The following is a 25033-nucleotide window of genomic DNA, read 5'->3' as shown; positions in this document are numbered from 1 at the left end:
CGGGTTCGGGCTAAAACCTGGTGGGTGCGGGATTCAAAATTTAGTCCCTCGCAGATCTCTAGTGTGCACTTTATTGATTCAAACAAAAATTAAATATTTAGCATGCACTCTTACAACATGAACACATTAAAAACGAACACCATAAAATAAACACTGTCCTAAATAAATAGCAGCTCAGAAGCAATTCCTTTACTAAACACATAGTAGTTACTGAACATTGACAACCCTGTAGTCATTGTATTTTTAACTTTATTTTGTATCAAAATGATAAAGACCTTAAAATATGATAATAGGACTTCTGTTACACATTCTAATATTCAAGTTTATAGCGTAAATTTGGTCAAACTGAACAGAAGCTGCTGTACTCATACAGTAACTCTGTTAATTAAAGAGACTTTACCTGCATAGTATTAACAGTAGACCCCTTGGCTCCTGACTGCACCATCATTTGTAGGTTATTTTCAGGGAACGAGCGGTGGAGACCCAGTGGCATGCAGACCTGAAAAACAAAACATCACAAGAAATTATTGACAACAATAATACAAAGTCATTAAGATAATTTCACAATTACAATATATTTTCCCATTAGATGGGCACCTTGTTGATGTTGTTGTTCACTTGATTGACCTCTTCTTTAAACTTTAGGTCTACCATGTTGAAATCTCTCTGGTCGATGTTCAGATGTGCATCTTGCCAGCGTTCTCTGGCTTCAGTATCTTCAGCAGAAGCAGGCAGGTTGAAAGCAGCCTGAAGAGCCTGTTTTAAAACATCAAATCAATGAATCTGAACCTCCATAGACAAACAATATCAAAAAGGCGTTAAAGAGTCATTTCTACTTATACAGTACATTTATGTCCCTGTCAGACTATCCACTTATTAAGTGTGATGTCACGCAAAGCAGATTGCAGGTCCAAGCATTCTATCAAACTGCATGGGGAAGCTCAGGAAATAGTAATAATAAACATTTACAAAGCGGTGTGATACTTTCGATAATCATGATGGCAATGTATATATATATATATATATATATATATATATATATATATATATATATATATATATATATATATATTAAAAAAACCATGCCTGATATGCCATGGCCAACCGAGATCCGAGAAGCGGCTTGTACTCAGAAAGCGGATACTGAATATTTGTAAAGATGCAAGTCATGTTGTCCAAAACTAGCAGTTGACTATTATTAAACAGTTTCATCATTTCTTTATAAATATACTATAAATGAATTTTAGAAAAAATTATATATACATATATATTTTTTTTTCTAAATATTATTTAGAAAAATTAATGTTTGTAATTTTTTTTAAAATATTGATTGATTTAAAACTTATCAGTTTTGCATTTATTAATGTTAGCATTCTGAATGGACTACAGCAAACGAATGGGAAAGAGCATAACATTACAAACAATTCTCTCACAAACTGAGTGTGTACAAACCATGGAAATACACAACTTTATACCCAAACTGCTAAAGGTTTAATTATTTCATACACCAGGGTTTTACAGGTTTCATCAAGTCAAATTTAAGACTTAAGACTTTTTAGGACCACTTTGAATGACATTTAAGACTTACACAAGGCTAAACGATAAGGATTTTTTATAATGGCTCAGTTAAAACATTTACAAAAGGTTAAATAGGGTTAAATATGTTGAAGGGAATATAATTAAGCCATATTGGTTAATAAAGTTAATAAATAAACTTTTGTTAAAACATTTATTGAGATGGAATGTTAGTTATTGGATAGGGGTTAGCACGATTGGGCAGCTTTACACGGACAAAGAAAAATTAAGACCTGTTTAAAATTAGTTAAAACCTACAATACAATATTTCAGTGAATTTAAGAATTTTTAAGGCCTTGTTTTTGAAATTTAAGACATTAAGAGTTTTTACGCCACTGCAGATACCCTGATACACAAAATAAAAAACATTACACAAATAAGATCTAGACCAGATAGGTGCATAAATTATCCATAATTTACAAATTTAGTTTTTTTAGTTTTTGTTTAAAATGACAATGTGTCAACAACCATTCTGTAGTAATATTACTATTAGTAATATATTAATAAAATTTCTAGCAAAATTTCATCAATTTGAGCAGATTGAGCACATATTTCTGAAAGTTAATATACATTTCATTATTTAAAAGAACTACTCATTTTTCAAAACACTGATTTACATATTTCAAAAAGGCACAAAGAGTGAGTGCTGGATCGGAGTAATTCACCTTGGAGCCACATGTGACTGACTTTTTGATGATTTTTTTTCTTTGTTTGTTGGCTCCATCCTTTACAAGAATGTCCTCCACACCTATCAGACACAAATGACAGATTAATACAAAATAATTTTACAGCTCTCTGTTTAACAAGATGGGTTGGCATCGATGTGGATTTACCCAAAGTAAACCCGCGGTAAAGCTGCAGATAGGCAGTGAAGAGCCGTGCCAGACAGCTAAGCAGTTTCCCACTAGTCTCTCCTCCATAGAGTTCATAGCAGCAGTGGACCAGACCATACGCTGAGCTCCCATAGTGAGCTTTATCCAGAACCCCCATCAAGAGCTCTCCCTGACGAATGACCACCTGACAAACAGAGCATATAAGAATCAATAATACCAGGGAACAGTCAAGATAAACTGCTACAGGCAAGACTTTTAAGCTGTAGTATGCAAACTAAGAAGTCAATCGGATACTAATTAATTAATTTCATGCAGGGAATCGTCCACTGTCACACAGCAAATAGAGTAAAACCATTCTTTGAAGCTGAATATATTAAAATGGCTAGCCTAAAGTCTCAATTAAAACCTGACTGAAAATCTCTGGGGAAAACTTGGATGAAAAAGGTGTCAAAGGGTTTTCACATCTGCCTTATCTTGTTCGGTAGAATCGCACTAGAGTTCATTTTTCCTTTTGGCGTGGTTTGTTTGGGCAGGTGTGAATGTAGCAATCGCACTTGACTGCGGACCAATAAAGCATACTGAGACCTCCTCTTTAATGTGAGAACACTGGAGCAGTTAGTTTGTGGTGAGAACATGATTAAAACTAGAACAGACCCAACCGCAAAAAGTACAGCTTCGTTTTGGGCTCATCAAGTTGCCTTAGTCTGATGCGCTGTGCATTATGGGATGTGGAGGAAAAAATTAGTTGACAGCACTTTACCAACATTTAAACTGATTGAGAGAAAGAGAAAAAAAACATTACCTTAAGGATCATCAGTGGATATTTTTCAAGATGATGACCATGTCGCAGTTTAGCTAAATTAGTTCATGACCCCTCCTGAAGTGACTTGCAATGTGCCTTCTTCGCTATCATACTTGGCACCAGTTAATCAGGAAGTGATGATTTTGTTCGCTTTGACTCGTATAGTAACACTGCTTTATTCGCACATCTATTATGCGATAATCCAGTTTTGCGCATAAAGTTCATATGCATTTTTGGATGGAAACATAGCTACTGTGGTGTGAAAAGGACTCAAAAACGGCAGAAAAATGCCAAAATGTATCATTTGTTGCCCTTGGTCCATACAAAATGAACCGAACCACAGATGTGAAAGCACCCTAAAAAACACATTTGAAGAGTGAACACGATAACAGCAAAGCACTGTGAGACACTGGTGATGTCTTGCGGCCACGGATGTACTGAAATCATTGAAAAAATAAACCTGCTCAATTTTAAAAGGTAAATCGGTAGCAATATTAAAATTTGTAATGTTGTATTTGTAATATTTGTATTGGTTGATATGTACTCTCGCATCTCTGTTGTGTAAAGTTGAATCTCTTGATTTGTCCATACAGACAATATTCAAATATATCAATCAAATATATCAATTGACCAAATATAATCAATATAGGTCACAAAACATGACCAAGCTATATTTTTACCGTCAAGAATTGAATGGCGTATTTATTTCTATTTCTTGTTTAAATTACCTGAGATTCACACATGGATTCTGGCACGTATCCTGGAACAGGTCTGGGAGATTCCTTCACCCAGGCTTTACCAGGAATCTTTGCTTTTCCAGTCAAGTTTAAAGGAATGCTGTTTTCAGGGATGACATTCAGCAAAAGGGTCGAGACCACCTTGAAAAGACAAAAAGTGATATTTATGCAAATCCATGTATCTGCTTGTAAGATGTTATTAACATATGGATAATGGTGAAAAAAGACAGTCTGGATCCTGGATGAAACTATGCAAACAGGTAATAGCCACCCATTGCATAATTACTGCATTGACGATTATGTTTCAGCTGGTTTCAACGTTGCAACAAGTTAATTAACCCTAACTGATACAGAAAGTAGCTTCTCATTTCTTAAACCATTATGTCTAAAGAAACATCCTGTGGTCTTGAAAAGATTGTCATACAGCAAGCAAAAAAACAACTAAGATGGCTGGGTTACAAACTCTCAAACGCATTATTAACAAATAAAAGTATGGTGGAGGACCATCATATTTAAGGAGGAAATGTGGACAGAAATTTGGTGATTAATTAAATGTCTGGTGAAAGCAACAGTAGATCTCATGGCTATTTAATAGTGAAAGTAAAAGCATTTCCACACACAATGTGAAGGGAACTCACAGGTTTGGGACTTAATAACTAAACAGCTGTGTAGCCTTAATCATTGAGGTTAATCTGAAAATGCATAAAGATTGGACTCTGAAGCATTGGAAGAAGGTTATGTAAATGTGAAGTGATATGTGGCCAAGTATGGTGACCCATATTCGGAATTTGTCCTCTGTATTTAACCAAGTTGACTAACTTGGTTCTACCTGTAAAATTGAAATTATTTTAGTTCTGAGCTGTATCAGAATGGTTGTATCAGAATAGTGTTTGTGTGCTTCAGTGCTGTACATTGATTAAAACACTGCATTATTAGAGGTGTAATTGTTTATATTGTGGATTTATTGCTGCCATATAAGCAGCACAACAGAAACAAAATTATTATATTTCTGAGTCAATGTAAAAGCATTGAAATATATTTTTACTCCCACTAAGATAGCCCGGCTGGGTAGGTGGAGATAGATTTTTGAAGCCCGCTTGGAAAAACCAAACCCCGGGACGTGGGACAACCAGATTTTGCGAGCCCTGATTTACTCTGTTCCAGAATGACAGGGCATCACGGTAAGAAGAGAGGCAGATGAAATGATGCACCCATCATGCCTAACAACTATCATACAAGCCTGTGGGACAGTGCTGTGGTCCATGGATGCTGCAGATTGTCAGGTCTAGATCCAGACCTTAACCCTTTTGAGAATATTTGGCATGTGCAGAAGAAGACTTTGCGCAATAGTCCGAATCTTGAATCATCAATATAATATATTTGTAAAAAATTAATGCATCTTTGGATGGAAATAATTGTTTAATAAATTAATGACATCAAAGAAGCGTATTTAAACGATCCCATGATGTATGTGTGCTATAATCAAAGCTAAAGGCAGTCTAATAACATAACAGAGTATGTGAGCTTTTTGGACTGGCAGTGTATGAATGACAATAAAAATTAAACATGCGTAAAAGTTACCTGCTTTCCTGTCCACAGCAGCACAGGCTTAATGAGTGTGGGAGGGAGAAGCTTGACTCTGCCGATCTTATCTGTCAGGCCTCTGTAGACTAGTGCAGTGTACTGATCCCTCGTGAAGAAACAGCCACGGATGGTCATGCTGGTGCCAGAAACCATGTGATCTTGAATCAAGCCTGCCAATGGTTTCCCATCCTACAGCAGGAGCGATGGTCAGTGAAGGGTTTCGCAAAATGAGAGCCAATGCACGTTTAAAAAGGTTCTGATTTAGATGAAGACTTACTTTTGGCACCAAGTACTGCTGGTCTGTGCTCACTAGTGTGTAGGCCTCAGCTCTGCTCAGCTCACTCTGAGGGAAGTGTGCATTCATCTCATCTCCATCAAAGTCAGCGTTGTAGGCCTTACAGTTAGCATAATGTAACCTGAGCACTTTCTCTCCAGGCAGGATCCGAGCACAGTGGGCCTGAATTGATGGTCTGTGGAGAGTGGGCTGACGGTTTAACAGCAGCACATCGCCATTTTTGATGTGCCGATTTACCTGTAAACGAGAAGCATTGGATTGTTATTCAATTACTTTTAATTTTTTATGTCAGATAATGTAACTTTTGACAAACTACAGAATTAAAAATACTTGTAATTTGTAGAAGAACATTATGTTGGTTCATTTTAGTCAACTGCACATTTTAACTGACAACTTTCTGAACAAACTAAACAAACACTCAGCTTAAACCAGAAGCATACACAGGACAATCATCATTGTAGCAATTCCACAATTTAAAATGCATATTTAAAAAAAAAAGTTCATAAGTTAAGATTTTTAGATAATTCATAAATTCGTAAATATTCATGATAAGAGCCAGTTTCATTAATTTATTAAAAAAATAATAAAAAAAGCATAATACAAAAATAAATAACTCTAAAAACTATAAAGTAGTTGTAGCTGAGGGCTAAAAAAATTGGTATAAACGACATGTTAAAGAGCCCCTATTAAGTGATTTTGAAAATGAGCTTCCATACAGTGTAACACAGTACTAAGTGAATGAAAACATGCAGCTGAGGTTTAAATCTGAAAGTGCACCTTGTTAAAAACTATTAACTATTCTTTAACGAAAGAGTCAACTCAGAGTCGAAGAAATGATTTGAGTTGAGTTCGGATCTTTTGCCTGAACGCATCGACATCAATAAAGTACATCACCAAATATGTAGTGCCGGTTCCGGTAAAACATGAAAATGCCTTTCCCTTCAGACACTACATGAAGATGATGATCACTGACAGATGGAGATTCGACTGTGGACGATAAACTTACCTATTACAGATCAGTTCTCGTACTGTGTCTCAGGTTAAATCTGTATGAGGCAAATTACATATTGCGACCAAAACCACATTGAAAACGAGACACGTGCTTCTTCCTTTACCAATTTAAGTGTGTTTCTGAACTCACAATCCTCTGCTGTTTGTCTTTGCTATGGCAACCATCAGCTGTTCCTCACATGCATGGTGCGGTCAATTTTCAACATAGTTCAACTTTGCCACTGTGTGGATTAATACTGAATGTGTGTCGTTGTTATTACTTGGGGTTAGGGTTATGAGTAGAGTAATATGGTGGTGTTTAACTGAATTGCTTTAATGTATATCTGTATTGGGTTCTCACACACTCTTTGCTACTTCATAGCCATGATAGGCGTTTCTCTGAATCGTGTTGAAACCGGTTGACCAATCACAACAGACTGGGTCATCGGACCAATCACAGCAGATTAGCATTGTGCTAAGGAGAAGTTTGGGAACAATTGAATCACTGAACAAATCATAAGAGAGTCGTTGGGATAATTAGGTAAAAATAAGTGCAAAGGGGTTTAAAGATATTAGATTTGTTAACAAACGGCACAGATATTGAGAAAAGTAGTGACACTGAAATGTATGTCAAAAACAGTGTGTTTCTGTCAAAGATAACCGACTCACAATTTTCATGGGTATCCTGTGCTGGCCAGTGCTGGGTGTCAGGAGTTGTTTGGCGACAGCTTCTCTTTGGGTCTGATTGGTACTGCTGAGAATAGTGCGGGACCCGTCTTCATTAACAACCATGGTGGCTCCAGGGTGGATGTTGGGTCCATTCAGCACTGCCTGCCTCATTTCCTTTACGTTCCAGGGTGTCACAGGTTGAGGATATGTCAACTTGGTAGCAAAAACCTAGAGGAACCATAATAATAAATAATAAAAAAAAAAAAACAATTAAACAAAACAGCAAAAATCACAATCAAATACTTTTGTAATTTGATATTTCAGTGCAGACAATGGGAAGCTAGTTTCATGCCTCCTCCAAAATATGTCAATGTGTATTAGAGATACGCGGATCAGCTGAAATGGAAGGGGCTGAAAGAACATGGAAGGGGCGTATATCAAGGCACAGGTGCAGGTCCACACATGCATTTACGAGACTAGACTTAACTTCAATTGGTATTTTTTGCTGTCCTGACGAATATTAGAACTTAAAGTGCTTGTGTGACTTTGACTTGACTGGCCTTTTGTTTTTAGCACACACACATGATGTTTCATATTTGAGGCACTGGTCTTGCGGCTTTCATATACATAAAGCGATTCACGGCCGTACCCAGCACTTGATTCATCTTCGTTAACCACTTTGCTAAAATGCAAACCCAGCTACCACATTCTCCCTTCTTCATGTAGCATACATGACGAGATTTGCAATGATAAGCAATTTGGCTGTTTGCATCAGATGAAAAATTACAGAAATTAAAATACAGCCATTCAAAAGCACAGAATATGCATTCACTCACAAAATGGTCAGGTGTATAATCTGATTAATACATATTAAACCTCTTAAACATTAAATACGCATTCTGAATCACAATGTGTTGGTTTGCATTATTTTACAGTTCTAGAGTTCAACATCAGACGGTTAATTTTATTTTCAAGATATGAGGTTCAAGATCTGCTGCTGCTTTCAGTAGTATGACAATAATGTCATGTAAAATGGCATTTAAACTTGTGTTGTTAGGATTTAATACCAAAAGCACATGAGGTGTACCTGAGGTAAACAGCACTGTCAGTTTATTCTTTTTCCAATATATCAATTCGAAGTGTTGGTTAATACAAAAACTCCTTTTAATATGGAAAATAATCCTTCTGTCGCGTGTCATTGCTTTCATTTAGAACAGAGTTTAAATCAGCCTTTAGGCTCGATCGTCAGACTCACTCCAGTTTCTCAATCTGGCAATCTGCGCTTGCGTTTCTTTTGATCCAGGAATGTAAGACCTAGTTAAACCACTGGGTGTCAAACTTGCATATCACACCTTTAAGTTTCTCTTGGATTGGTTTCACCTCCAATCTGTCACACATTTGTATTTTACAGAATGGGTTTAAAAAATACAAAGCAAAAATCATTATTACTAAACTCATCCACCCGCGACCCACCCGCAATTAATGTTTTTTTATAACCCGCAGATTATCCGCAGCACCCGCGGATTTAACCACCATCCGCGCATCACTAGAGTGTATAGTTATTACAGCTGCTGGACTTTAGTATTTATTGTATAGCAAATATTTCATGTTCATGCAGCTTTGGTCATATGTTTAACTGTTTTCTGAACATGCCAAATGTTAATTATTGGTTTAATGTGTTTGTGTTTGCCTCATTTAAGTAAAATGTCCTTGTTTTTGGATCCAAATAGGCAGATTATCCTGATGCTTCTCCAATAAGGCGTGAAATTAAATATGACAGAAATGTGGATGATGTGAGGATGATTGACAAGGCTTATAACGAAGCATAACAACAATCTGCCAACGAGGATGTCCCAAAGCTTGCATACTCTTCGGTTACATACTCAAAAGTATATATTTTTCCATCTCAAAAAAAGAACATACTTTAGGGTGTGCATTTAAATGCGCCAATATCTGTTTGACTAGGTTGTATGTGAAGCTAATAATATTGAAAATAATGCTTATTTCCTTACACAGATCAAGACCTCAATGTATCATCAGGAGCTAAGGCTATTGATTTGGACTTGTTTGCATGCATTTATTTTTATTCCTAAAAAACCCAAGCAGCTAAAATTACATCAGCTCCATTCCACTAAAATCTTATTTAAAGAGCCCATATTATGGGTTTTTGAAAATTCCCCTCCATGTAGTGTGTAACACAGCTCTAAGTGAAGTGAAGTATCCAGCTAAGGCTTAAATCTGTAAGAATACAGTGTTTAAAACGGTTGATTCATCTATAAAAGAGTCGACTCATAGTGCTTCAAACGAGTCGCCTTGATACCGACTCATTAGGTGTTTCGCCATGACGTACGAACGAAACCAAGTTATTCACGTGCACGCGCAAACCCGGGAGATTTCAAACCTGAGGCCCCGCCCTCTGACGCAGGAACCCAGACACACACACACACCCACAAACACACGCACACCCACAAACACACGCACACAAACATGCCGGTCGATTGAAGTCACACTGCAGATGGATATATTGAGTCTCTACCCAAAGATGAAACCTCAGCATTATAACCAAGCAGTTGGAAACTTCTGGAAGCTACATGCTACAAAGAATACTTCATCTGAGTTTGTTAAAGGAAGGATCAGTAAAGAGTAACTGATGGACGTCAGGATGGGTTTCTTCCATTTCTCAAGTGTAAGTACGTGCGGTTAAAGTTGTTGCCTCGTTTACTCTTGCTTGCAAATGTATTTAGTTGTGATTTGTTACTTGTAACCGCGTGTACTGTATCAGGTTAACTGGATATATTCTCTTATCGCGTGCAAAGTCACATTAAAAACGCGACGCGTGCTGTTTGTTTATGGAGCTCCGTGCTAGAGTTCCGCTACCGCGATTTATTCGGAAATTTATTCCCGCGCCGCAGAAATCTGGCGCGGTGACAGCCGCGGGAATAAATTTCCGAATAAATCGCGGGAGTGGTCGGTAACGGGTTTAATTTGGGACGGGAGCGGGGTGTCTAGCAATATCACGGATATTGCTATGCGAATTAGAAAGAGAGAGTCTGCGTGGTGCTTGTGTGTGTGTTAGTGCGCACGCGCGCGTATGAGAGAGAGAGAGAGAGAGAGAGAGAGAGAGAGAGAGAGAGAGAGAGAGAGAGAGAGAGAGAGAGAGAGAGAGAACGAACGAACGAACGAACGAGCTCTGTGTGCTTTGTGCTGTGTGTATGTGTTTATACAGAGAGCTTGGCTGTCTGGACTGTATACTGGGTGATTTTTGGTTGTGTTCTCCGCTCTAGCGGGACCGGGCGCGGCGGGCAGAAAACGGAGCGGGTTCTCAGGCTAAAACCTGGCGGGTGCGGGCGGAAGCGGGAGCGTTGTCATCCGGAGGTGTGTGTGTGTTTTTGTGTGTGTCTGGTATGGCGAGTACACGACTGTCTCCTTCGTTCAGTTATCCGTGGCACTATCCACTCGCCATAGTGTGGCAGCTAAAATCCACGCCTACACTATCGAGCGTGTATGAACTGTGATTACTTTTTAAATTGCTGATTAGCTATTGGCCATTTCCCTCTCTGACTGAAGGCAGTCGACCAATCGCGACAGACTGTCATCGGTCCAATCAGCGCAGATTAGCTCCGCGCTAAGGAGGGGTTTGGGAACAAATGAATCACTGGACGATTCATACAGGAGTCGCTGGGATAATTAGCTAAAAATAAATGCAGATTATAAGATCATGAAAGTGTTTTTTGACCTTGCATGCATATTAGACTGTTGTTGGAGACCCTTACAACCAGGATATGACCCTATTTCATGTATAATATGGGCTCTTTAATGTTCTACTGAAAAAGAAAAAAGTCACCTACATCTTGAATGACATTTGGGTGAGTAAATTAAGAAGAATTTTCCATATTTGGGTGAACTATCCCTTTAACATTTGTGATTTTATTGTTTATTTAAAGTAATAAGGTGCTCCTTTTGTAAAGTTGCTTTTAAACAACATAGTGAAAAGAACTAGACAAATAAAGCTGAATTGAATATGTCAATATGAAAACTCTATTTAAAATGTCAAATCTCTAAAGTCTCACCATTGGAATTCCAATCTCATTGGTTCCGATGTACATATCAGGACAGATGACAGAGCGTGCAGCGTAATCCACACGCTTTCCCATCATGTGCTTCCTAAATAAACCCTCTTTCTTCTCCAACAGCTGAAAGGCAAGTTTAAGAAGAATATATATTTAAAAATATTATTTATTTCATATATTTTTAGAATGAACCTAAAGCTATAACAATGGACTTAAAGTCATCACACACTGACCTGCCGGACGCCTGGGAACTTCTCAGTGATCAATTTGTCCATGTCGCTGTCAAACACAATGTTGACAAGACTCTGCAAATGGATCCAGGTGCTGTAGAGCTTGTCTGTGAGAGTCACTCCTTGGATGGAAGTCAGGAAGCTCTGATCAATTTCAGTGACCTTTGGGGCTTCACTGGACTGAACATAATGACAGAGTAACGAAGTATGAGTAACAGACATGGCTATGCTCTTAACAAGGTTAGAGACATTTTTAAACCATTTGGATTTTCAATGCCCAAGATTGAATGTTAAAATAACAATAAAAAAATGTAATTCAAATCAAAAAATCAGAATCACTGATTTAATCAATTTATATCTAAATGACATAATCTTGTAAATGTTTTTTTTTTTTTTTACAAATACCTGCTTCAACTACCTCAATCTTGTAAGATATCGGTAAAAAAAGTTTAAATATTAATATATACCTATATTTTATATTCAGAAATTAAAAATAAACACTTCATATTAACTAATCAATAGCGAGTAACAGCTCTAGTGAATTTATGCAACTGTTACGCTTTTCTTACTTTACCATTTTAACTTTTTTGCTTTACGTTTACAATTGAAGTCCATTTCCCAACTGAATAGGGTGCAAACCTTATATTAAAAAATAATCCTCAGATGCATAATAGCAGATAAGCTGTTTTCAACTTAACCTAAAAAGGTAAAACTGAATATTATGCAAGCATCATCTGAGTATACATTTAGTATTTTAAAGGAAGTTTATTTTATATGTGCTAAAGAATGAATCATGCAATAACCTAGAGGTGGGCAAACTACGGCCCACTGAACACTTTCATCCGGCCCACGAGGGAGTTTTTAAAATGCTGCTTCTGAGTAACAGCTTGGTTCAGAATTAGTAAATTAATGATGCAATTACAAGTGAACGCCACCTGATGACAGTATTGCACACGGTACAGTTAAGGCAACCAATAGAATTAAAACACACTCACAAAAGGTGCAGTAGGTGATCTTTCACAATGCTAACAGCTTAGCATAAATCTCTGAATCACAGTCCCTCCCTTGCCGTGTATAGCCACACCTCCTTAAAAAGGAGCATAGCAAAAGAACCCTCTCTCATATGACTAGTGCTCATCAATGTCCGACGGCAAACAAGCCAAACTGACATGCTATTTCAGAGTGAATATTTAGAGTTGCATGGTAAACAATATAGGGCAGGGTTTTTCAAAGTCTAAGACAGTGGGCCTCCCTTTTGACACAACTTATCCATTGGCGCCACCCTGCACGCACGCACGCACGCACGCACACATATATACAGTATATATAAAGACACAGACAGATGTCAGACTGTTAACTCACTTTTATCATCATTTGCATGAAAGTGCAATTATTTACAGAGTAATAACAAGTATTTTAATATAACGTTTTTAAAACTAGGATGATGGTTCAATATGAATAGAACAGATCCAAGAACTGTCCATCCCAGTCAAAACAGTCGAAGTTTAGTGGGTCTCATGCTGTCATTAGCCAAAATATTTTGACAAACCACACATAAAGGTCATGGTTCATCAGCTGGTCCTGTCCACGTAAATCCTAAACTCAAATACTGATCATCATATCGTCGTCTTTTGGATTTAAGCCCTGAACTTGAAGGCTTTTGTGGCGAGGGGGCGTGGCAGAGAGCCGTGGGAACGGAGTGAGGCCACCGCGTAAGTGGATACACCTGTGGTGGTGCGCACCTGCCTCGGATCCCACGGAAGGAGCTCTGGATCATAAAAGGAGGAACGAGGGCAGAGGAAGCCGAGAGAGAACCGGACCCGGACATATTTTACTTTTGCTTTCAGTTGCTCGGCAGTCTCCGAGATTAATAAATCACTTTAAAACTGCCTCGGTTCTCCGCCTCCTTTTCCCGGCGGCCAAAGGGCCGTGAACTTCATTATAGCTTTGAATCGGGGGGGTCTCAGAAACCGACCCATTGTATTAGCAGGCATACCTGTATTGGCGGGCTTGCCAAACAGAAGTGAATTCATAGCTATGCCCTTCTGGGTAAAAAAGGTTTTCTTATATTTGACGTATTATTTTTTGCTTTGTTTAATTAAAACGTTTAAGTATAATAAAAAATACATATAATAATTAAACTTAATAATTATATTTTTATTATATTATATTTTTTCCTGCGCCTCCCCTGACATGCTCTGGCGCCCCCCAGGGGAGGCGCGCCTCACACTTTGAAAACCCCTGATATAGGGAATCTAGGCAGAAAAGCAGTATTTACTTGTGTTTTGTTGTTAAACTAATTAAAATCTACATTATAGATGCTGTAAAATGTCCCTTATGAAACTGAAAATAGTCTCATCAATCTTGTATCGGAAGATTTTAGTGGCTGAACAACACTTCTGTGAAGATATAACCCGTTTGTAACAACATCTAACGTTACATCAGCTTTGCGTGATGCTAAAATAGTTTTAAAACAGAACATTACCTGTCTAAGAGAAATCCTTCAGCCATTGTTTTATCCTTTCTACAGCGTGCAAAGGTAACTCCAATATTGATTCATGTTTTTAAAAAGTTGATCAAGCAGGTTTTTACCGATTGCGCGTGCACCTTTTCTCGTGAACGCGCGACACCAACAGCGGTCGGCAGAGGTGCATACAAACGGCTACGCAGTTGTTCAAATCTGCATTTGCTGACAGACAGTTTCACCTACTTATCGGAATTATGAGTGATGTTGGTCTGACTCTATTTAATTAGATGAACATTTTTTAGTTTTATGCCTTACCCTAAATATAAAAATACATTTAAATACATTTAGATCATTTACTTGAATTATTACTATTAGGCTGTGAAGAGACTTTCAACCAGCACAACAAAAAATGCTTTTAAAGACAATCACCTACTGCACCTTTCAAATGCACTCGACCGTTAATGACTGAAAGTGAGTCAGGCAAAAAAATAAAAATTGACTCTGAATGTTGTGTGTTTAAGGAAGAATGGACAACAAAATACTTCTACACCAATATCTGACAGAGAGCGGTATGTCTAATATGCCAAGAAAGTCTTGCTGTTTTTAAAGACCACAACCTAAGGGGCTGATCACACCAAACGTGCTTTATGCGGTAAGAGCCGCTTCTTTTGAATGGTTTACTAAGAGCAGCGAGGGTTTTTAACTTAATAATACAAAAAAAAAAAATCTGTTTTGATTTAATGTGACATGTTTCTGTCCGATATTACATATTCCATGCATACTGCCACTATAAATAAAAGTTATTTTTTGAAGAATTTGACATGTGCCCCTTCACTTGGTTTGCAAAACTTGATGTTGAACGTTTGCCCACCACTACAATAACTTTAATTGAGCTGATTTACACACAATTCAATGTTCTTCTCAACTTTAAAAAAAAAATATTTACACGAAAATAAAACTGAAGTCATTTTATTTGGGCACAAAGAAAATTCTCTGTTTAATGTGAATGTGGGATTGTTGGCCCCACATATTACCCAGTGTGCAAGAAATCTCTGTGTTAAGTTCGATGTAAACTAAAAATTGAACAAACAGATCAGTACTGTCATAAAATCCTGCTTTTACCACCTCAGACAACTGGCTAAAGTCAAGCCATTTTATCCAAGAGAAATTTTCAAACAGTGATTCATGCCTTCATAACAACTCGTCTGGATTACTGTAACACCATCTATCATGGTATTTCTCAATCTTCTCACTCTTTTCCGCAATTGGTACAAAATGCAGCATTTACTTTTTTTTGTTTTGTTTTTGAATGTACTTTAGAAATAAATAAATATTGTTTTGTATTGTATTATTGTATTGTTCTTCTTACCTGCTCCAGCTCTGTCTGTGTGCCTTCAATAGCCTTGGTTTTCTCATCAGCAATTAGTGTTAGTAATTTCTGAATGATTAAACCATCCTTTAACACAGCTTGCATGTTCACAGTCTGTCCATTGGTGAACATCTGGTCTCCCAAACGATTAATAGGCCTGTACCTATAAAACACCACGCGCACACACACACACATTAGCCAAAAATATCTCTATAAAATGAATATACTACTGTTGTGTTCAGGTCACGGTCACTCACACACTCTCACTTATATATACATTATCATCAAGTTAAATTTAAGACCTTTTAAGACCATTATGAATAAAATTTTAGACTTAAAGGGCTAATTTTTCAAATGGCCCAGATGGAAAAGGTTTATTTGCTCAATCAAAAAATATTAAGATATACATTAAAGATAATTAATACATTTAATAATCAAAAAAAAAAAAAAAAAATTTTAAAATATATTTTAGATATTTCTAAGCAAAATATTTTTAATATTATGTAAAAATAAGCAGGCTCTACTTGTATCCATACACTTTTTTTACCAAAATAAACTTTCTTTAAAAAAAAAATGAAAATGTTTTGAAGGTTTTAAAAACTATAATAAACAAAATCTTTGCACAACAATCCGTACACTTTAAGACAAACATCATTGTAAAGAAAATAATTCCACAATTTTGATTAAAACTTACCCTTTTAAATGGAAAGTTTAAAGTTTTATTGAGATGGATTGTTGGTGATTGTATGGGTTTTGGGCCAGATTGGGTAGCAATATATTAGCAAAGGAAAATTAACACCTGTTTAAAAAGATTTAAGATCTACAACACAATATTTCAGTGAATTCCAGCAAAACATTCTGGCATAAAAATCTAATTTTGAGCTTTAAGACACTTAAAGACCAGAAAACTGTAAACAGGGTTTCCGCGGGAAGTCAGTCTAACAGTATTCAGGTGTAAAAATTGATTAATCAAATGTAAAAAAAAAAAACACTGCTTAGTTTTCATTGCTTAAAGGAGTATAATAAAAGTTAAAGTTTCTTGTATCTGAATGCTCACCCAGGCTTTAAAAACACATGCACATAATAAACTTTCACTGTATTCTGGTTAAACTCTGCAGTGACTCCACAACTCTTATGTGCTGTAGCTCCTGCTCAGCTAGAAATACAACTTAACATTTGAAAAATACTAAAAAAAACATTGTAAAATCCAATTTTAATGCTAAAATTATACATTGTGCAGCCCTAGTACAAACACTGAAAAGCTGACCTGCATGGAGGAACCACCAGCAGCTCCAAGAAAAAAACTTCAGGATTAAAGCCATTATCAGAGTTGTCCATGTCAAACCCTGAGAACAAATGCTTCAGGAAAAAACCTGAAAGTCATAATGAATTATTTCAGAAAACCTATTACATTTGCACTGTAAAACCAAAAAGAAATGATAAATAAACTCAATCAATCCTACCTTCTGTCTCCCAAAGTTTGATGATGTGTTCTCGTGCCACACTCGGAGTCAGGAATATACGTTTGGTCAATTGGGAATCATCTGAAAGCAATGGTAAATGAATAGATGTTTACAAACGCCAACTCCTAAAGATCTCAATTTAAAAAAATAATAATAATTATAAAATAAAAATCACAGGATCCCATTATGCATGAGATTTTATGCACTATACTAGTCTGAATTCAACTTCACTGTCACAAAAGTCTCTTGTATATACATATTTAAAAAAAACACTCCACTAGGGCTGGGCGATTAATTGAAAAGTAATTGAAATCATCCGAACTTGTAATCGATCTAATTTTTCCAGGTTGATTTTTTTCAATTACGTTCCCTACATATCACGTGTCAGCGCTCTGTTAAAAGCTGTGGCTGATTTCTATCTGATCTCTGGTCAAGTAGGAAGATGGACTCATTCTTAAGCCTTACTTTGCTCTACATCGACGAGGATTGGAAGCTGCACCAGAGATGACTTTATACAACATATAAAACATTTCAGTGAACAAGTTAATTTGGTCTGACCTTTTCTTTTTTTTTGTAGCTGTAAAGTTGATAACAGAAAATTTGTGTAAAACCAAAAAAATAAAAAAATTAAAGGGAGAGTTTAGCCAAAACTGAAAATTCTGTCATTATTAATTACAACTCATGCTACATTTGTTTAATATCTACGTAACCTCTGTCTTCCATAGTTAATGTTTTGGCTACTATTGAAGTCAATAGTTACAGATTAGATTAGAGTTGTAATTTTTATGTGGGAATTATTCTAATTTTAATGTGCTCACACTTACAGTGGGTGACACTTCAAAACTGTGATTGGCCAAATAGCAAAAAGTGAAAAATATATATAATCAAAAAGGCAGCAAAACCAAAGCTCCAAATATGACAATTTATTCAATTAAAAAAGGCTGACACAAAGCGTGTACCAATTCGAGCACACGGCTCTTCATCAGACGGTGTTCATCACAGTAAGTTGCTCCTTTTTGTACACTTCCGGATCACATGATCTTCAATTTTCTCACAAGTAAAACGAAAAATACACATTTATAAATTATGCAACTTAGATATTCAAAATGAAAATACAAAACCAAACCCTAATATTAAATCACAAATTAAAGAAAATAAAATATAACAAGAACATTCAACAAAATAAACAAAAAATAGCTATAAAAATGTACCCAAACACATAATTAAACATTAAAGAATTATCAAAAAAAGATGTCAAACTTCTCATTTAAACCTTCTAGAGACAATGTATCTAGAGTAAAACTCCAAAAGGTTTTCTGTGATGAACACTGTCCGATGAAGAGCCGTGAGCTCGAAACATTACAAGCTTTGTGTTAACCATTTTGATTTAATAAATTAGCATTTTTCTAAATGACCATAACCACCACATTTGGTGCCGCGGTGGTATTAAAGGATTAAGAACGTGTTTTTGGGTGTTAACAGCAGAGGGTGACTATGCCACCAGGGGGCACAAAGCAACAGGATGTGAATGGACAAAAATATATAGTAGCTGTAAATATCCTGCTACTTTTAAATGGAAATGAAATAACGAAATAAAGCATTATAATTCCTTCATTGATCATTAAATATCCTGCTACTTTTAAATGGAAATGAAATAACGAAATAAAGCATTATAATTCCTTCATTGATCATTAAAAAATGTTAACAAGCTTTATTATTATTGTACATTGGTTAAGTGTAATGAGGATTTATTTTGGAAATTAAAACTAAAGAAAAAAAGGACAACTAAAATTAAAGTACAAGCAAAAATACATACACAAATAAAAAACCGAATAAATAATTAAATAAATAAATAAAGCAGTGTTTTAGCCTAGATATGTACAGTGTTTGTTATTTTAAAGTGATAGGACTGAGGGAGTTAATAAAATAATAATAATAAATAATAATAGTAACAAATTTGTTGATTATATTTTTCCAAATTTTTTGTCTAAATTTTTTTACACAAATAATAAATGAATAATTAAATAGGTCTAAATAATTATTCATTTAAAGACATTACCAGTGAAACATGGTCTGGCGCGAGAAACGATCTGGTGCATGGTCTAAAGGGCTCTTAAGCTGATACTTTATCAAAAGCATAAAAATAAATTGACCTACTTCAAGCAGATCACTGAAAATTATAATAAAATTATTATGTAATATTAATATTTTGCCGCAGGAGACAAATTAACTACTGCAAGTTTTTTCAATAATTTAGTTTCAAATGCATGCAATTCATTAACCTAAACATTTAACTATCAATTCTGATGTTTACGAGGCATTTTGTGCATTTTCAGGTCTATGTTATGTGGAAATTATTGAGAATTTACTTCTATATTTACTCATTATCATGAATAAGATCCATGGTCTTGTTAAGCTTAACTGGATAAAAAATATGTTTGTATACATGTCATGATCAATGAAATCCAATGTACACTTACCATCCTGTTCAGAAGCTTTTTTGTGCAAAGTTTGAGTGACGATGAGCTTGCTGTTGTGTTCTTTGCGCACAGTCATTCTATTGGCTCTGAAAGACACATGTACACCAAACATTCTCATTGCAGAAAGATCACTCAAAATAAATTTAATTTTTGTGACAAAAAATGTAAATTCTGCCATCATTTACCAATACTCAACTTGTTCCAAACCTGTATGAGTTTCTTTCTTTTGTTGAACAAAAAAATATATTATATTAAAAATTAAAATATATTATATATAAAAATATTATATTCTGAAGAATTATGAAAAACAGCAGCATTTCTACGATTCTGTCAATCATATTTTCAAGTTCAGGAGAGAAGCAATGGTGGCCGCACAAGTCTTCACATTGTTTTACATGCGTTGCTCAGCAATGTGGACATCTCAAAATGGTGTTGAAAGAGTCACATGCTGTATTTTAAAAGATATAATTCACCTAAAAAAATGTAATTTCTGTCTTAATGTAATGTATTTGCGACCGCAAAATCACGCGTGCATCTGAATTAAGTCCGCTTTAGTCAACAGAACCTGCATAAGCTGTAAATAACAGATAATAAAGTTGTAAATAACATTCAGTTTGTGGCACAGAGTGATCGGTTGGGAGTCGCGCGGGAAGTATAAACCGCTCTAAGTAGTGAAAATGAAACTGAAAGCGCACACTGTGTGGCCAGATGTAGCTGACTGATTCCAGCCCAAAAAGTATCCAAAACCTGTCGAAATGGAAAAATACTCGCCCAGTCTTCTGTATTCACGAAAATCACGTCAGTGACAGATTTTAAGCAAAAAATGACAGATTGTAAGCATATGTGTCAAACACAATAATTCAACATCAGAATTATCATCAGCATTAATGACCAGGACAAATCTAAAGTCTGTTCAAGTCCACCATTTCAAGCCTATTGCTGTTTTACCGCATGTTTGAGAGTAACAATAATAATAGCCCACTCATATTAATCTTTATTTTATATCTACAGAATCGTGAGAAAATCGTGATATTTATTTTAGGCAAATAAAATAGCGATTCTCATTTTAGAATCGTGCAGCTCCAATAGATGTCAATGGCTGCTGGTTTCCCGCATTCTTCAAAATATCTTGTTTTGTCTTCAACAAAAGAACAGATGTTTCCATCTGTTGTTTTGTTGAACACAAAACTATTTTAAAAATTATTAGAAAACATAGTTCGGAACCAATTGAGTGCTAGTGTATGGTATGGAAATTTAAATTGTGCAAACTATCTCTCTAAGATGAAGGAAAAGATCAGCTTACTTGCAATTCTGGCATTTTTTTGGGCCCATATGTATTCTCCAGAAACTGGTAATGAGACTGGACTTTTTCTCACAGATGTGCTTGACCTGAAGTCATAAATGTTTAAGATGTAAAAATATATATACAAATATGATTAATATAAAAGACAAAACAGATGAGTTTCAAACTCACAGGGTCAGTGTGTTGCTTGTCTTTTCTGGTTTCGAGGATGGGTTTAACAAAGTCATTCAGAGTTTCTTGGATTTCTTCTCCAGGTGGGCTGGGGTTGGATTCCAAAAACTAAGAGAGACAACAAAAACACAATATAAAAGCACTGTAGTCTAATTAATGATGCCTTTTTCCTTTAATGACGCGAGACTGTTGGGAATTTCTGACCTGATTGAGAACGTTTTCAATCTCAAACACCTCCTTCATGGCCCCCACGTCCAGGAGCTTCAGCTGGCACAGCAGTAAATGAATAGCTGCTCTTGGACACTTCAGTATGTGACATGACAGGCATGAACCCCGGATGAGTAAATATAATTTCTGCAACAAAAACAATTAGGAGTGAGTGATACGATAACGTTTTGTTTAGGCTGGATCAAGATCCACAATCTTATCACAAATCTTTAAAAGACTATGTTGCAAGGGTCTAAACCAAGACATTTTTCACCACATCTAAATAAATGCATCTAAATAAACAAGTATACAAAAAAATATTTTACACTACTTAAGCAAGGTGTCATTAGCAGAAACCCACCAGACAATGAATGCCCCATTTTTCGATTTTTACAGTACAGTAAGCAACAACAGCAGAAAAACAGTGTCCACTAAAACAATTGATGATTTCAATAAACACTAGAAATTCGATATGCAAGTAAAACTACTTATATCTCCAATTAACTAAAGTAATGCTGATGATACACAAAACAATTTTGAGCAATGTTGATTGGGGGTAATTAAGAGCAAAGTTATTTGGCTTCTTTTCTACTGACAATTGGCAACAAAATTGTTTCTGGATCTGATTGTCCTAATTAGTGTCTCTGTCTCACACTTGGTTGCCTATTAATGACTTGCATTTTGCAAAGTTGCCCAGAAACATTGCTTTAAGTTTTGCTCGGGGAATCATCGCTGAAGTCTGACAAATTCCATATATAATAGTCCATCTTTAAACAATATATATTTTCTGTCAAAATGCATTAATATATAGGCACTAGAGCTGCACAATTCTGGCTAAAATGAGAATCGCGATGTTTTTGCTTAAAATAAAGTTCACAACTTTCTCACGATTCTGTATATGTAAAATAAAGCTTAATATGAGATTATTGTTTTTTTCTCAAACATATGGTAAAACAACAATATTAATAATATGTGTAGGTCTACTGGTTTCTATAAATAATTATATCCTACTTATAATAATTCTGATGTTGAATTATGTTTGAGATATAGGTCTATGCTTGCAATCTGTCATTGAGGACATTATTAGACCATTTGATTCACTGGTAAAATCAACATTATATAGGCTAGAGTAGTTATACTGACACTGTAAACATTTATTTTCATGCAAAACTTTGTGTTCGCTGTAAAAGAAAAAAAACTTTGCAATCATAACTCTAAAATGCGATATAATTGTTTAAATTATTTAATTCTAATTATAATTATTAAAATGATGGGCACGCTTTCGGTTTCATTTTCACTGCTAAGTGCTGTTCATACTTTGTGCGCGGCTCGTGAGTTGTCGATTCACAACTTTATCACCTGTTACTCACAGCATAAGCAGGTTCTGTTCACTAAAGTAGACGCGCGCGTCTACCATTAAGAAGGGCGCGCGCGGGCACAGTCAGCAGCTCACAACACGTGTGATTTCCCGGCCGCAAATACATCGTCATTATATGAAGACAAAATGCTGAGCAACGTGTGTGAAACAATGAAAAGACTCGTGCAGCCACCTTTGCTTCTCTCCTAAACTTGAAAATATGATTGGAAGAATCGTAGAAAAGCTGGATTAAAATCGTCTAAGGGGTCGAATTGAGATTGCCATCTTTTTTTGATTAATTGTGCAGCTCTAATAGGCACCTGGGGCCTCATGTACTGCATATTTGGTGAGTATTTTGTGCTGTGTATGCACAAAAACTTTGAGTACGCCAGATTTCTCCCTCAGGTTTGAATTTACAAACAATGAAATTAATGTGCGAGAATGTGCGTTGGTCCACACCAACTTTATGTCTGGCTAATGTGTATTTCTTGGGTGTGTCTAATTTATTTTCATTGACGACTCCTAGAGGCAATTATGTTAAATTTCACAACACAATGTATTGCACAAACATCTAACACATGTAAAAACATTGCTATTAATTTGTAATTGATAAATGGGTTAATATATGTGTGAGTGTATATATATATATATATATATATATATATATATATATATATATATATATATATATATATATATATATATATATATATGTGTGTGTGTGTGTGTGTATATATATATATGTGTGTGTGTGTGTGTGTGTGTGTGTGTGTGTGTGTGTGTGTGTGTGTATATATATATATATATATATATATATATATATATATATATATATATATATATATATATATATATATATATATTTTATTATTATTTTTTTTTACCAATTATGTGATTTAGAACATGTAAAAGTATTTGCAAATGTACAACCCTGAGTTTATGGCAATGTTGGCTTTATTAGAAGACAATTGTCAATAGTTGAATCCGAAGGCTCCAAGGTGGCAGGGTGCATGATGGGTGGCTTATTGGTGAGTGAGGTATTAAAGATATTATTCCAGCTAATTTTTTTTTTTTTTGTGTATTTTTTTTATTAAGCTTAATTATTTAACTGCATATCAGTGATTATCCATTAAAGATGTGGCTGTTAACCCCCTCAACAACCCACAAACTGACCAAGAGCGCAGATACAATGATGCCCATCACGTGCGCTCGTTATAATCATATTAAATATGCCAATAAACTACATATAATCTTACATAACACATGGCAACCAGTGCCTTGATAATAACAAATAATCATCTTAGATTACAAAGAACCCAACGATATGTTTAGGATGTGTGCATCGATGCTATTATGTTTACACATGTAATATTTTTCCTGAGGCGATTTAAACCAAAATGCACAATGCCACTCGATCAACGATAAGGAATATGGTTACTTACCGAGTTATTAACGCACAGCTATACCCCACAAAAGAGGGACTTTGAAGGAATAACAATGTGAGGTAAGATCTGTGCACTAAACAAGCTCGACCAACGCATGTGAGAGGCAGGTAGTTCTGTATGATTACGTAATTTATCAGCCTAATAAATTACCTGGTACCTTTTTTAAAGTGCGCCTGCCATGCATGTTCACCTAAAAATTGTAAACTATAAATATAAAAATATAAAGTTCCTAGCTATTTAAATTTTGTTTTGCTTGTTTTATTCAAATTACAGTTTTTTAATTAACAATTTTTCTCAGCAATTTTACAAAGTAAAAACTACATTTACAGCGCTACTTTCCTTCAACCTACAGTACTTATCAGCCCCATGATTCATGTCCAATCAAATTGCACATAGAAAAATTTTATTAGACAAATCTCAAAACAGATGCTTTATAAATACAACAAACATGTTAAGTGTGTAATCATTAAAAGGTGTCATCTAAAATACATTTTTAGAAAAGTGCTGCATGAGCTTGGTTTGCGTCTTTAACTGCTGGACATGGGTACCTTGTAAGACAAAGTTCAAACTGCATAAACCAAGCATATCATCATCACAGCTATATTTTTGCCTTTCAAATTGAGTTTGCTATGCCTGTAAATGCATTAACCTGATTCTTACATACATATTAAATGTAATGCGTTTACACAATAAATGCAAAAAAATTGTTTTTATTAGGGGTGTAACGATTTATTGTTGTACGATTTATTGCGATGCAAAAATGTCACAACATGCATAGTAGCGTTATGATGATTTGATTACGATATGACGTCCGTTTTCTCTTATTAGTTGAGCTGTTTGCACGTGAGCTACGTTCCACCTGCTGTCGCACGTGAGTTCAGATTGCAGCAGCAGTAATGTTAGCAGACCAAGGTGAGTGGAGTTAAAATAGAGGATGGCCCATCCTCTCAAAATCAGACGCCTGGCAACATTTCGGTTGTACAGTC

At 35.6% G+C, this 25033-nt stretch overlaps 1 protein-coding gene across 1 annotated transcript in view; it reads right to left on the bottom strand.

Moving 5' to 3' along the window:
- The window catches only part of polr1a (RNA polymerase I subunit A), a 66502-nt gene that overhangs the window by 22844 nt on the left and 18625 nt on the right, over positions 1-25033 (bottom strand). Inside the window, exons 3-19 of the mRNA XM_001922804.8 lie at positions 21243-21392; positions 21039-21146; positions 20868-20953; positions 19565-19650; positions 17085-17165; positions 16889-16994; positions 15622-15784; positions 11789-11965; positions 11556-11678; positions 7486-7713; positions 5809-6063; positions 5529-5720; positions 3939-4088; positions 2409-2592; positions 2241-2323; positions 598-756; positions 401-499 (exon numbers count right to left, since the gene is read on the bottom strand). Of these exons, the coding sequence (XP_001922839.3) occupies positions 401-499; positions 598-756; positions 2241-2323; positions 2409-2592; positions 3939-4088; positions 5529-5720; positions 5809-6063; positions 7486-7713; positions 11556-11678; positions 11789-11965; positions 15622-15784; positions 16889-16994; positions 17085-17165; positions 19565-19650; positions 20868-20953; positions 21039-21146; positions 21243-21392 (2430 nt within the window). The remainder of the gene's footprint in view (positions 1-400; positions 500-597; positions 757-2240; positions 2324-2408; positions 2593-3938; positions 4089-5528; positions 5721-5808; positions 6064-7485; positions 7714-11555; positions 11679-11788; positions 11966-15621; positions 15785-16888; positions 16995-17084; positions 17166-19564; positions 19651-20867; positions 20954-21038; positions 21147-21242; positions 21393-25033) is intronic.

The sequence above is a fragment of the Danio rerio genome, chromosome 14, assembly GCF_049306965.1.
Source record: "Danio rerio strain Tuebingen ecotype United States chromosome 14, GRCz12tu, whole genome shotgun sequence".
Lineage (NCBI taxonomy): Eukaryota > Metazoa > Chordata > Actinopteri > Cypriniformes > Danionidae > Danio > Danio rerio.
The sequence above is the reverse complement of the archived record's forward strand: the minus strand, read 5'-3'. Positions and strand labels throughout refer to the sequence as shown.